This window comes from Pelophylax lessonae (genome assembly GCF_965119305.1).
Source record: "Pelophylax lessonae genome assembly, chromosome: 6".
Classification (NCBI taxonomy): Eukaryota; Metazoa; Chordata; class Amphibia; order Anura; family Ranidae; genus Pelophylax; species Pelophylax lessonae.
The window spans coordinates 8,281,565-8,294,568 of NC_138773.1; the positions used below are offsets into that span (position 1 = coordinate 8,281,565).

The 13,004-nt window shown below is 43.7% G+C and overlaps 1 protein-coding gene across 1 annotated transcript in view; it reads right to left on the reverse strand.

Annotated features, from left to right (window-relative positions):
- Nucleotides 1–780: 780 nt before the first annotated feature.
- Nucleotides 781–13,004, reverse strand: part of LOC309558391 (uncharacterized protein) — a gene marked incomplete at its 3' end in the record, with an annotated part of 897,500 nt that continues 885,276 nt past the window's right edge. Inside the window, exons 5-7 of the mRNA XM_082261466.1 lie at nucleotides 4,359–4,536; nucleotides 979–1,146; nucleotides 781–848 (exon numbers count right to left, since the gene is read on the reverse strand). Coding sequence (XP_082117592.1) covers nucleotides 781–848; nucleotides 979–1,146; nucleotides 4,359–4,536 — 414 coding nt within the window. The remainder of the gene's footprint in view (nucleotides 849–978; nucleotides 1,147–4,358; nucleotides 4,537–13,004) is intronic.

Sequence of the window (13,004 nt, forward strand, 5' to 3'; positions counted from 1 at the left end):
CAAGTCAATAGACTACAATAGTGTACAGTGACTTCCAAAAGTCAAAAGGCACAGACTCTTTTCGGACAACAATTTAAGAGGGACTAAATCCCCATTTTTATTTATGGATTGTCTCCATATTTAATAGTCATTTCTTTTGCATGGTTGCGCTATTCTTTTTTAATATACATGTTGCTTGGTCCATAGCTGCACCGGCTTTAGATATACATGTTCAGGGTTTGCTCCCCCAATTTTTTGCTTGTTTATTATGTATTCGGTCTGACCAGACTTCTGGGGTTGAGCACCCCACCCCCCACACACACCTGTACTCTATCAGTGTCCACTATCAAGTAGATATAGGAGAAGTCCCTTGTAGTGCATTAGCACATCTTTCCCACCAAGGGTTAGAAAGGCTGGATTCACCCCTTTTTTATGGATAGTGTAGGACCCACTGATAATGGGGTACTTTGACGCAGTGGAGGGCTTGAGCACGATATGGCCATATGGTGGGACCAAATCCCAATTTTTATTTATGGATTGTCTCCATATTTGATTTGATATTTATTTTGCATGTGTGCGCTATTCTTTTTTAATAAACAATTTAAGAGGAGACTGACATTAGCCTGTGCTTTCTGCACTGTAGTCATGTGCTGTAAATGGCTGATTTTCTATCCTCTATTGAACTCTATCCCACCACAAGAGTCTCTCCATACACCACCTTCTCCCTCAACCACAATGGAGAGAGATGAACTCTGGGAGGAGCTCCCTTTCATCCCAGAATGGATAGAACATTTTGTAGCATCACAGCAAAAAGATTATCTCCATGGAGGGCACATGGTTTCCAGAAGACATTTGGGATTCATATTTTCCTGAATTTAACATATACAAGAAATCTCATCTGAATTTAACATTATCCAAATATTGAGAAGCACTCTAAGTTATAGGAGAGAACCTGTCAGTGTCAGAATTATCCATATGCACTGAGATGATAGAACTTACCAGTAAATCCTAATATTTGAACAGAAAGTGATGTATTCCCCTGAGCATTCAGAATCCAGGATCCCGCAGCGGGACTTTTTAACAAATGGGAACTTAGAATAGCATGATCATAGTAGTAGTAATAGTAATTATAATAATATGGATGTTTTTCAAATGTAAACATGTTTCCTAAAATAAAAAAGGATACATAAATAGATACAATCTAAATACATTTATACATTGAAAACAAGGCTAATGAATGCATTTTGTTACCAAACGTTTGTAAGTGTAATATTCAAACAATAGCATTTCATTTGGGAGGAGGGGCGGTGCACAGACAGATTCAATTTTTATCTGGTTAAAGAATTTCAGACAAAAGCTTCTAGAGATGATAAATATCAAAAAGGTAGAAATGCAATTCGAACAAATTCTACAATTCTGCAACAAGTATGTACAGTATATATATATATATTTAAGGTCGAAAGAGAGCAGGGAGTGTGGGACTTTTAAGGTGCTTAGACAGAAAGTAGCAAATACATATTTATAAAAATATAAACATTTATTTCTCAAAATATTTTAAAAACATAAAAGTACAAACACAAAGTTGGTATAAAAAGAGAAAAAAAAAAAGCATCTTTCACTGCATTTTTATTGTCTCTGACCGGTTTTGCCAAAATGGCTTCTTCAGGGAAACGCATGAAGATTTTTTGCAGAATCTTTATTAATGAACAAAACACAAAATACAATGAGTACTAAAGAGTGGAAAAAATTCATGTACATACTGTAAATGCAATAGATTGCAGTGATCCAAATAAACTGCACTCGATCTATCATGTGAGATTAGACATTGTCTCTTTTTATACAAAATATGTGTTTGTACTTTAATGTTTTTAAAATATTTTGAGAAATAAATGTTTATATTTTTATAAATATGCATTTGCTACTTTCTGTCTGAGCACCTTAAAAGTCCCACACTCCCTGCTCCATAGTAACACCAATCTGGCTAGATGCCTTTCGTATGACATATTAATAATTGTATTTTCCTGTATTAGTAGCAAGGATCTTTATAATGTTTTCTGTGTATCAGAAGAGTCTGTGTGGTTAATGTCTTTGTCAGGTCACCTGTGGTCAGGTGACAACTGCACCCTGTTGGAGACAGGGGTGCACCGCAGGGTAGTGAACCCAATAGCTGACTGCTGCGGATAGACAGGAAATGTGAGCCCAAGATTCCCCAGAGCGCAGAGTCTAAGACCCAGCAGGTGTTTACCAGAGCCTCTAGAGGTGAAGATGGACTTGGCTGCAATTGAGCCCAGGTCGCGGCCCCTGGGGTCCCCCGGGTCACGCTCCGTAGGGATAGAGGGGAAGCAGCCACTCAGGACACAAGGGATAGTGATGGGTAAGCCGAGGTCGGGGCAACAGGCAGACGAGGGTAACCAAGGGACAGGCCAAAGGTCAGGGTCACAGGCAAACAGGAATAGTCAAAGATGAGCCGAAGTCGGTACACAGAAAGGTGGATGTAGCACAGGCAGACAGGAACACAAACTAACAAACACTGTTGAACAGCAAAGCAGACCTGCAGTGCGCTGGTTAATATAGACTTTCTGTGATGGCCTGGGGTGGAGCCAAACATGGAGGAGAGATGATAAAAAGCAGCCAGAAGGAGAGTCTGGCCTCTAATGCAGACATGGAGGAGAAGGTAAGCTGCCAGACACTATTGCATGTTCATGACAGTCTTTAAACAGAGACGAACCCACCAGTCAAAATGATTAACTGAACACACAGAGATAACCAGGCGCTGAAGGACTGTCCTAAAATGAGATCAAATAGTAAATAAATAGGGCTGCCAGGGGTGCTGCTAACCCACACTCAAACCCAACAAGATAGATAATGCAAACAACAAAGTGGGATGAAAAGCTCTACCCCCAGCCAGGAAAAAAAAACGTGCTTGCAAAATTGAAGTACAAAAGTCTTAGTTTATTGACAATGAGTGCTTCACAAACAGTAGATAATCCAAATCGTAGAGGACGCTGGCCACCATATGAAATAACACAAATGGAAAACAGCAGTACCTTAAATGGAGCCAGTGCAGATGACTATCAACTTCGGGTTCCCAGAAGGGGAATGGGATGAGAAGCGGGCAATGCAGTCAGGCAACAAAATGGCAAGAGGCCAGATGGAAGGGTTCTGTGATGAAGAGTAGAGGGAACGCCACAGAAGCCATCTTGCACCGGCCACATCAAGGAGAGGTGCCAGCAGTGACCACAAAGTACACAAGATCAGCTGAACAGGCAGATCACTGACGGGAGTGTGCGGCCTCTTATCATTTTGTTGCCTGGCTGCATTGCCCGCTTCCAAATCCCATCCCCCTTCTGGGAAGCCGAAGTTGATAGTCATCTGCACTGGCTCCACTCAAGGTACTGCCGTTTTCCATTTGTGTTATTTCAGATGGTGGCCAGATTCCTCTACGATTTGGAATATCTACTGTGAAGCACTCATTGTCAATAAACTAAGACTTTTGTACTTCAATTTTGCAAGCAAGTTTGTTTTGCCTGGCTGGGGGTAGAGCTTTTCATCCCACTTTGTTGTTTGTAAAATGATTAACTGGACACTGATTTGGGCTTCTTTTCATTTCCCAACATTCTGCACCATTTTTAGTCTATGATATAAAAAAAAAAGCACAGCAGTTTTGCCAGGGTCCTAATAGATCTAGTACAGGGCTTTTTTTTCGGCTGGAACATGGTGGAACTCAGTTCCACCACCTCTGGCTCAGGCCCTCTGTTCCCCGCTCACCACTATTACTTGTAAACACAGAAGTCTGGCTTCTGTGCTTACAAGTGACAGTTTGTCTTTCAACGGCTCCCACAGATCAGATCTCCTGGACAGCTCCCACTGAGTGGGATGGGGACTAGGAAGATGCATGTGCCTGGGGTGCAGTGCAGATGCAGACACCCCGGGCACATGCTGGTGCTCGGTGGGTGGTTAAAGCAGTCAAATGCAGGTCAGAAGAAGGTTAATTGCAGTTCAAATGCACCTGTCACTGGATCCTGAAGGATCTTATAAGTATTTCAAACTCATGTCAATGTGACACCATCGACACAAACTTAAAGCCCATCAACCAAGACCTTTAGAATGAACTGGAACCAGGGTCACAAATCCATTAAATGTGTTCACATATCAGGTTTCTGGTGAGCCAAAAAAGAAAATAATTCTCTTGTCCCAAGTTTGGGTTTGACTTTTTAAATAATATGAAACCCATTGACTCACAGGACACTTTTTGTGATTTATGTCAGTAAGGATTGATTTTAATTTGACTGTAGAAATGGTGGACACCAGTTTGATCTTATTAAATTTGTTGTATATACATTCAGAAACTTACTGTAAATCTTCAGTCACAAACTTACCATTTGGATCAGTAAAATTAAGAGTGAATGTTTCATCTCCTGTGATCAGTAAATATGTTAAGGAAGTTGGAACATTAAACGTGTCAGTATATATGTCAGTGACATTCTTGTTGATGTTCAGGATGCGCACAGATGAATTTAGAGGTTTAGACAATAATAATTCCAATGAGTGATATAACTGCCAAAAATAAGAGAGTAAATACAGTTTATTAGTAAGGAATACATTTATGGACAAACCCTATGTTATCTTTGAAACCCACATTTACTTCCTATATACAATACAACCAGTTGTGGCAATCTACCTTAGTACATCACGGATTAAAGATACCACTGAGCTATGACATTTTTGGGCCTTGTCCTACAAGAATTGGTCCAGTGGCCACTATTGAAATGTGTATTGACCTGAGTGCTCCATATACTGACCTGGGAACCACCAAGGAACCCTGAATTAGGCATTCCCACAGTCAGGATGTTGTATAATTTTTATATAACCTCTAAATCCCACAAGGCAGCACTCACAGAGCCAAGGCTGCTGATAGAAATCATGGGGCCCTGTACAGAATACCTGACAGGGCCCCTCCAAGAAAATATTAAAGTTATATCTCAATAAAAACCAGTGGCGGCTGGTGCTCAAAATTTTTGGGGGGGGGCGCAAACAGAAAAATGTAATAGGCATTGCTTTGCGGCAAAAAACGCTGTAAAAAATTGCGTGACTTTGAGGTCGCGAAAGTCTCAAAGGGGCCTTCAGTAATTAAGGTATAGTGTGCCCCCTTCCAATGCAGAGAGACCAGCGTGCCCCCTTTCAATGCAGAGAGACCAGCGTGCCCCCTTTCAATGCAGAGAGACAAGCGTGCCCCCTTTCAATGCACAGTGACCAGCGTGCCCCCTTTCAATGCAGTGACAAGCGTACATGCCCCTTTCAATGCAGTGACCAGCATACATGCCCCCTGTCAATGCAGTGACCAGCGTACATGCCCCCTTTCAATGCAGTGACAAGCGTACATGCCCCTTTCAATGCAGTGACCAGCATACATGCCCCCTTTCAATGCAGTGACCAGCGTACATGCCCCCTTTCAATGCAGTGACCAGCATACATGCCCCCTTTCAATGCAGTGACCAGCATACATGCCCCCTTTCAATGCAGTGACCAGCGTACATGCCCCCTTTCAATGCAGTGACCAGCGGACATGCTCCCTTTCAATGCAGTGACCAGCGTACATGCCCCCTTCAATGCAGTGACCAGCGTACATGCCCCCTTCAATGCAGTGACCAGCGTACATGCCCCCTTCAATGCAGTGCGCCCCCCCCCCGAGACCATTGCACTTACCCTGAGCCCTGGAGCAGCCGCGGCGGCGCCTTCTCCTCAGTCCCGGCGGCGGCTTCTCCTCAGTGTCCCGGCGGTGGCTTCTCTTCAATCCCCCGGCGTCTCCTCGAGTCCTCCCGCTCCCACCTCCTCCTCAGCCAATGGCATGGGGTTTGCCTTGCGGCCAATCAGGAAGAGCGTATCGGACCCGCTCCCTGATTGGCCAGGAGGAGGATCCTTGTGACAATAGCGAATTTTCATTCTCTATTGTCACACAATGGGTGGGCTCGGGCCGCACTGCCCTGCGCCCCGGGTCCACCCTTTGCTGCAGCCTACTAGAGCCTCTGGCTCTAATCAGATGATGCCAACGCTCCGGCTGCCACTGATAAAACACAACAAAATCATTATTAGCAGACAAAAACACAATATAAATCACAGAAATCCTGCTAAATCTAAAAGATGAAACTGAGTTGATAAATAAATCTGTGTGTGTGTGTGTGTAGAGGGGGGGCTTATGCACATGGGTGCTGTGGTCTGTACAGTGTGAATTAGTGGTTCATTTTTGTGGCCTGAGCCCCCTGGATCTGTATGAACACAGCTGAAGGTCCTAATTTAACAGGCATGGGAGTGCAGGTGTATGGCCCAAACACAGACAGTGTGCATTTGGGGACCGTTCACCTGCACACCTGTCCAATTAGGGCCTGCGGCTGTGTTCATACTGGTGCTGCATCCCCATAGAATGACAGGTGCTTCCAGCCCAACCCCCTCCTTCACACAGCTAGAGTACCTGTGTGAATGAGCCCCTAGTTTTATTTTCCTAACCCAAAAAAACAGATCTCTCCAGCGATGTGCTGTCACTACTAAGAGGGATTCTATCTTCATCTGGTCTTCTCTCTGGGTTCTTGGGCTCCAGTCGTTTGGCCAAACGGCAATGATGTAACTCATATGCATGCATGTGGGTGTCATGTTCTCAGCACAGCTCTCTCAATGGATGGTATGTCATGCATTGAGAGCACAGTGAACATGCGCTGGTGCTATCACCGGCTGCTACGTTTACGAGATATTCACTGAACCTACATATTATAGGGTTACCTGCAGATAGAATATATTAAATGGAGTTTACTACTGCCATATCAGTTAGTAAATAGGTAAATAGAAGGAGTTGATACATGGATTTGGATTCAGAGGAGAGGAGAAGAAGCAAAGTTGTGTAGCCGGGTCACACGGCTGGTGTTGTTCACGTTGTTATTATTATTAAAGCTCTGCAAGACAGTGACTTCGGCATTATGGGAGATGTAGTACAGGAGGAGCCAGGTTCATAGACTGCTGAGACAGAAGGTCCTTTCACCCAGGGAGCATCAGGACGCGCAGAGCTTGCTGGGGGTGGTTATATAAAGGGAGGCGGGACTTTGCTTCACTCTCTTGCCTCGAGGACAGCGTACTGGACAGAGGGGAAGGAGCTGCTGTGGATCGCAGGAACTTAGGCTGAGGCCTAGTGATGGACACCGGAGTGAAATCAGCAATGTGACTGTGCGGAGGAGTCTCGGTGGCGTGGCTGAGCGGAAGGTTGCGACCGGCAGACAGAGACGCTGATGAGAGCCGGGCCTGCTCGCAGAGGGAAACGGATCTCCCGGTTTGGGTGAGAGACATCCAGTGTCTACATCTCTCTTACAATACAGACCTAGACTGATTCTGGAAAGGGCATATAGATTGTGTACTTTAATCAGGCCTTACTGACACTTACAAAAAAAGGGGGGGAATGGTCTAGCTGAAATAGTTGGGTGTGATATCCCTGGCCCCTTCCAGTATAGCTTTTTTTCTTACTGACACTTAGTCAAACCACCGGACACTGCCAATACAAATATAGTGTGAGGTGGGTCCATTAGGCCTTAAGCCCTCAATCCAGTTCTAGGCTGCTAAATCTGTCGTGTATTTGCCTCTCAGTGGATTACAACTATTATTACATTGGGGAACATAGTTCAACATCCCTTCCCTTTGTTGGATTACAAATACTTTCTTGGATTGTGGGATTCCTTGCCGGTGAAGATAAATGAGGCCTCACTCTCCAGGAGACGTTTGCAGTTCATCTTAAAGGGGGCCCCGTCAGTATACAGAGTGCACTCTGCTAAGTTGATATTATAGCATTACACTGTTAATTTTTTTGCATTAAAGTCATTTAGTATAATAACTTTATCTGCGGTCACTCTCAAACCACATTTATTAGTTGAGGTATTGCTCACTGTTGGAACACTATCCTCTTAGCATACATACACATTTGTTTGTGTATGTATGTGTGGTCTGTGTTCTGGATCCTGAGTGCTGAGTAAAAAGGCATTAATCCTTGGCTGGGATGATTGTGTTAGTTCTGATTTTTGTTTGATTAGTCTGCTACTAAAAGAGCAGTAAATTGTTTATTCACTGCAACCTTTGTGGTCTCAATCATTTACTATGACAGAACTGATAGTGTCAGATGGGTTCGGAGCAGGCTCAGGGTGTAAGAGGTGACGAGGACACCCATGCAACAAGCCATCCCCAAGGGGGCAGGGCTACAGTTGCATAGATCAGGAAGCAGTGTGGGGGAGAGGAGTGGGAAGCCCAGCTACATAAAGCACACTAAACTGCACTGGGACAAGATAACAGGCAGCTATGGAACCGTGTAACAGTAAATTCTTCACCCCATGGGAATGCAGCTGATCAGCTGTGACTGTGTCAGTTAGACAGAGCAAAGGGAAGAGAGATGAAAAAAATATACAGGCTGGGACAAGGAGTATAGGAAGAACTGCAGGGAGAGAAACAACGTTACAGAGATAACAAACTTAGGAGCAGAGCTAACATTAGAGCCAGTGCTGGGAGGGGGGGGGGGCACACAGGGAGGGGGATTAATGAGGGACAACTGTCTCTTTCACAGCAGATAAAAGCTGGCAGCAGGGAGAGGGGGAGAGATCAGCTTTCAGCTGCTGGAGGAAGATTTCTGTAAATGTCATTCATCACAAATCCCCCTCCCTGTGTGGGTCCCCTACAAGAGGACCGATCTTCCCACAAGTGAGAGAGGCGGAGACAACTACAGTATGTGGGGAGGTACTAGAGCCAACTGGGTGCTTCAGCTTAATATAGCAACAAAATCAAGATGTGTGGAAGACAGTGGAGCTAAGGATGTGGGGAGAAGATGGGGGCAGTGGAAGGGGGGGTTAGATGCAGAGGTCAGAGCTGAAGAGGGGTGAAAGTGGAATGTGGATGGGGCATGCAGAGGCAAGCAGTTGTGGAAGAAGGCTGAACTGTGTGTAGTGCACCCCTGAATTCTGCACTCTGTGTGTAACCCTCTCCCTGAACTCTGCACTATGCATATAATGCACTCCTGGTATTTAATGTCCCTATAAGACCCTCCCTCCCATGGATCCTCAAGAGATCCATCTTTTGTGATGTAGTATGATAACATTTATATAATACCACATTTTTGTTTATTCTGTGTATATTGCAGTACCAGTTTGATGCCTCTGTTTTCTTTTTGGGGCTCATGTACCATATTTAATGGTTTTTAATAACTTTATAATAAATTGTTTATTTTATAAAAATTACTTTGGTGCTGTTAAAGTCCTTGCCTAAACTACTCAAACATTTTTCTAGTATATTTAGGATGTGGCACCCTATTATTTAGCGTTTTGCTTTTGTTTTCCATACTGTCTAGTGCTCAGAGTGCTGCTATCTGACTGCGCTCTGTAACCTTTAATAGTGAACAAAGGACAGCAGCTACTATGGGGGGGGGGGGGCAGCAGTGACTATATAACCATACCGACAACTACTGGGGGGTATAAGTGGACATACCACAAACCAAGTAGGAATAAACGTAATGATAAATCAGTATCATCTCCAACATCACTAAGAGGGGTATACACAAATGCCAGGAGCCTAGCAAATAAAATGGAGAAATTGGAACTGTTTTTACACGAGGAGGACATAGACCTGGTAGGAATAACAGAAACTTGGTTTGACCCCTCACACGACTGGCTGGCAAATATTGAAGGGTATTCTGTGTATAGGAAAGGACAGGGAAGGCAAAAGAGGGGGAGGGGTATGTCTCTACTGTATATCAAAAATAACGTAAGAGTGGTAGAGAGGAGTGACATTATGGAAGGGATGGGGGCTGAGGTGGAATCTGTATGGGTAGAACTCCAAAGGAAGAAATAAGGGGGAAAAAAATAATAGTGGGGGTATGTTATAGGCCCCCCAACCAAAGCGAGGAGGTAGGGCTGGAATTTCTTTCACAGTTGGGAATAGCAGCTAAGCAGGGACAAGTCATCATAGTGCAGGACTTCAATTATACCAACATTGACTGGGAAGAGGGGACAGCTCACTCAGTAAAGGCCCGTCATTTCATGAATGGCTTTTAGGACAACTACATGTCACAGATGGTAGATTCCCCTACTAGAAAGAATGCATTGCTAGATCTATTAATTATGAACGATTCTTAGATGTAGAAGTACGGGACAACTTGGGCTCTAGTGATCACAGGATAATTACATTTAAAGCAAATCATAGAATAGGGGAATATAAGGACTCTAAACTTCAGAAAGACAAACTTTCCTAAAATGTGCTCAATAATAGAGAACATAGACTGGGACCAAACCCCGGGATCCCTGACCACAGAGGAAAAATGGGAATGCTTTAGGAACATATTAAACAAAAGTATCGCACAGTGCATTCCAATGGGAAATAAATTTAGAAGAGCTAAGGTCAAACCAGGGTGGCTAAACCGTAAAGTAAAAATGCTTATTAGAGCGAAAAAAATGACCTTCAAGAAATACAAATTGGAGGGGACTTTATCAGCTTTTCACCAATACAAGCAATCTAACAAGAAATGTAAAAATGGAATCAGGACTGCTAAAAATGACTTCGAGAGACACATAGCAGAGAAGAGTAAAAAAAAATCCTAAGAAATTCTTTAAACACATTAATAGTAAAAAAGCGAGGTCAGAACACGTTGCACACATAATTAACAATGAGGGGAGGATGGTTACAGAGGACACAGAGAAGGCAACTGTGCTAAATACTTTCTTCTCTTCGGTTTTTACACAAAAAAAGAAGGGGTATACAGACCAGGACTGTCTGGGTAGCACAACATTGTAAGACTTGCCGCAGTGGCTAACAGAGGGCGAAATCAAGGAAAGACTTGATAACATTAACACTAATAAATCACCCGGACCTGATGGCTTGCACCCGAGAGTACTCAAGGAACTCAGTAGGGTTATGTCTAGACCGTTGTTCCTAATCTTCACAGACAGTATATTGACAGGAACTGTACCAGGTGACTGGAGGAAAGCTAATGTGATACCAATAATTAAAAAAAGGGAGGAGGGATATTCCAGGAAACTATAGACCGGTCAGCCTGACATCAATTGTATGTAAATTATTGGAAGGGTTGATAAGGGATTATATCCAAGAATTTGCTAAGGACAACAGTATCATCAGCAGTAATCCATACGGGTTCACAAAAGGACGTTCTTGCCAAACCAATCTGTTAACATTTTATGAAGAGGTGAGCTGTGAGCTAGATAGGGGGAGACCTGTGTATGTGGTGTATCTGGATTTTGCTAAGGTTTTCGAAACTGTTCCCCACAAATGCTTAATCTACAAACTAAGGTCTGCAGGCATCGACCTCAAGGTTTGTTCTTGGATAGAAAACTGTTTACATGGGCGCGTCCAAAGGGTGGTGATAAATAACGCGTATTCAGGCTGGTCTAGAGTGGTAAGTGGGGTCCCCCAGGGCTCAGTCCTGGGACCAATTTTGGTCAATTTATTCATTAATACCATAGAGGATGGAATCAGTAGCTCAATCTCAGTTTTCGCAGATGACACAAAGATATGCAGGGCAATAACTTCTCATCAAGATATAGAAATCTTACAGAATGATCTGAACAAAATAACAGAGTGGGCAACTATGTGGCAAATTAGATTTAATGTAGAGAAGTGTAAGGTATTACACTTGGGGGCAAAAAACATAAACGCAAATTATGCTCTGGGGGGGGAACCTCTGGGGGAATCCAGAATGGAGAAGGATTTGGGGGTTCTAGTGGAAGATAGACTAAGTAACAGCATGCAATGTCAAGCTGCAGCTGTCAAAGCCGGCAGAATATTGGCATGCATAAGGAAGGGGATGTATTCCAGAGACAAAACTATAATCCTACCACTTTATAAAACTCTGGACCGACCGCATCTGGAGTATTCTGTCCAGTTCTGGTCACCAGTCCTGAGAAAAGGGATGTGCTGGAACTGGAGAGAGTCCAAAGAAGGGCAACTAAACTAATAAGGGGTTTGGAGGACTTTAATTATGAGGAGCGATTACAAGTGCTTAATTTATTCTCCTTGAAGAGGAGACACCTGAGAGGGGGCATGATAGCAATTTACAAATACCTCAACAGTGATCTCAGCATAGGTAAAAAAACTATTTAGTTTCAAGTAGTGCAAAAAGACACGTGGCCACACACTGAGATTAGAGGAGAGGCGGTTTAACCTTAAGATGCGTAAGGGGTTCTTCCCTATAAGGGCAGTGAGAATGTGGAACTCTCTTCCACAATTGGTGGTAACTGCGGAGAGTATGGCTACTTTTAAAAGACTCTTGAATGTGCATCTCACGGATCACAACATTCAGGGTTATGGGAAATGATCAGGCCACTGACACACACACACACCTGTACAGGTTGAACTGGATGGACTGTTGTCTTTATTCAACCTCAACTACTATGTAACTAAAGGCCCGTACACACGTACCGATCGTCGGCATACAAACGTCGGTGGACGAAGGATCTGCCGATTGTACGCGTGTTAGTATGGTGCCTCCGACAGATGTCTGCGCACAATCCGCGGACAAAAGTCTTTCTTGCAAACATGAAAATATTTGTATGCCGACACCAGAACGGACGATTGTTCGCCTGTCAGTACACAATTCGGCCGACAGACCGCAGATTTGCAAGACTGGGCATGCTCAGAAAATAGAAAACACAGGGAAAGTTAACCATTACATGACATCACTTCTGCAGTCGGCGGACAAAATTCTTGTGCTGTCCTTGTGCTGTCTTTGCACTTTTCAGCAGACACCGACATCCCGGGGAGAAAAGAGGAACATTTGTAAGCCGACCATCGGTACGTGTGTACGGGGCTTTAATGAACATGTACTGTTTTGAGAAAATTCACTTCCTCTTCATCAGTCTATTGAGTCACTACTTAGGGATAAATAAGTACAAATCGCTGTGCAGAGATTAACCACTTAAGCCCCGGCAGATTTTACCCCCTTCCTGACCAGGGTTTTTTTTGCGATTTTTTACTGTGTGATTTTAACGGACAATTGC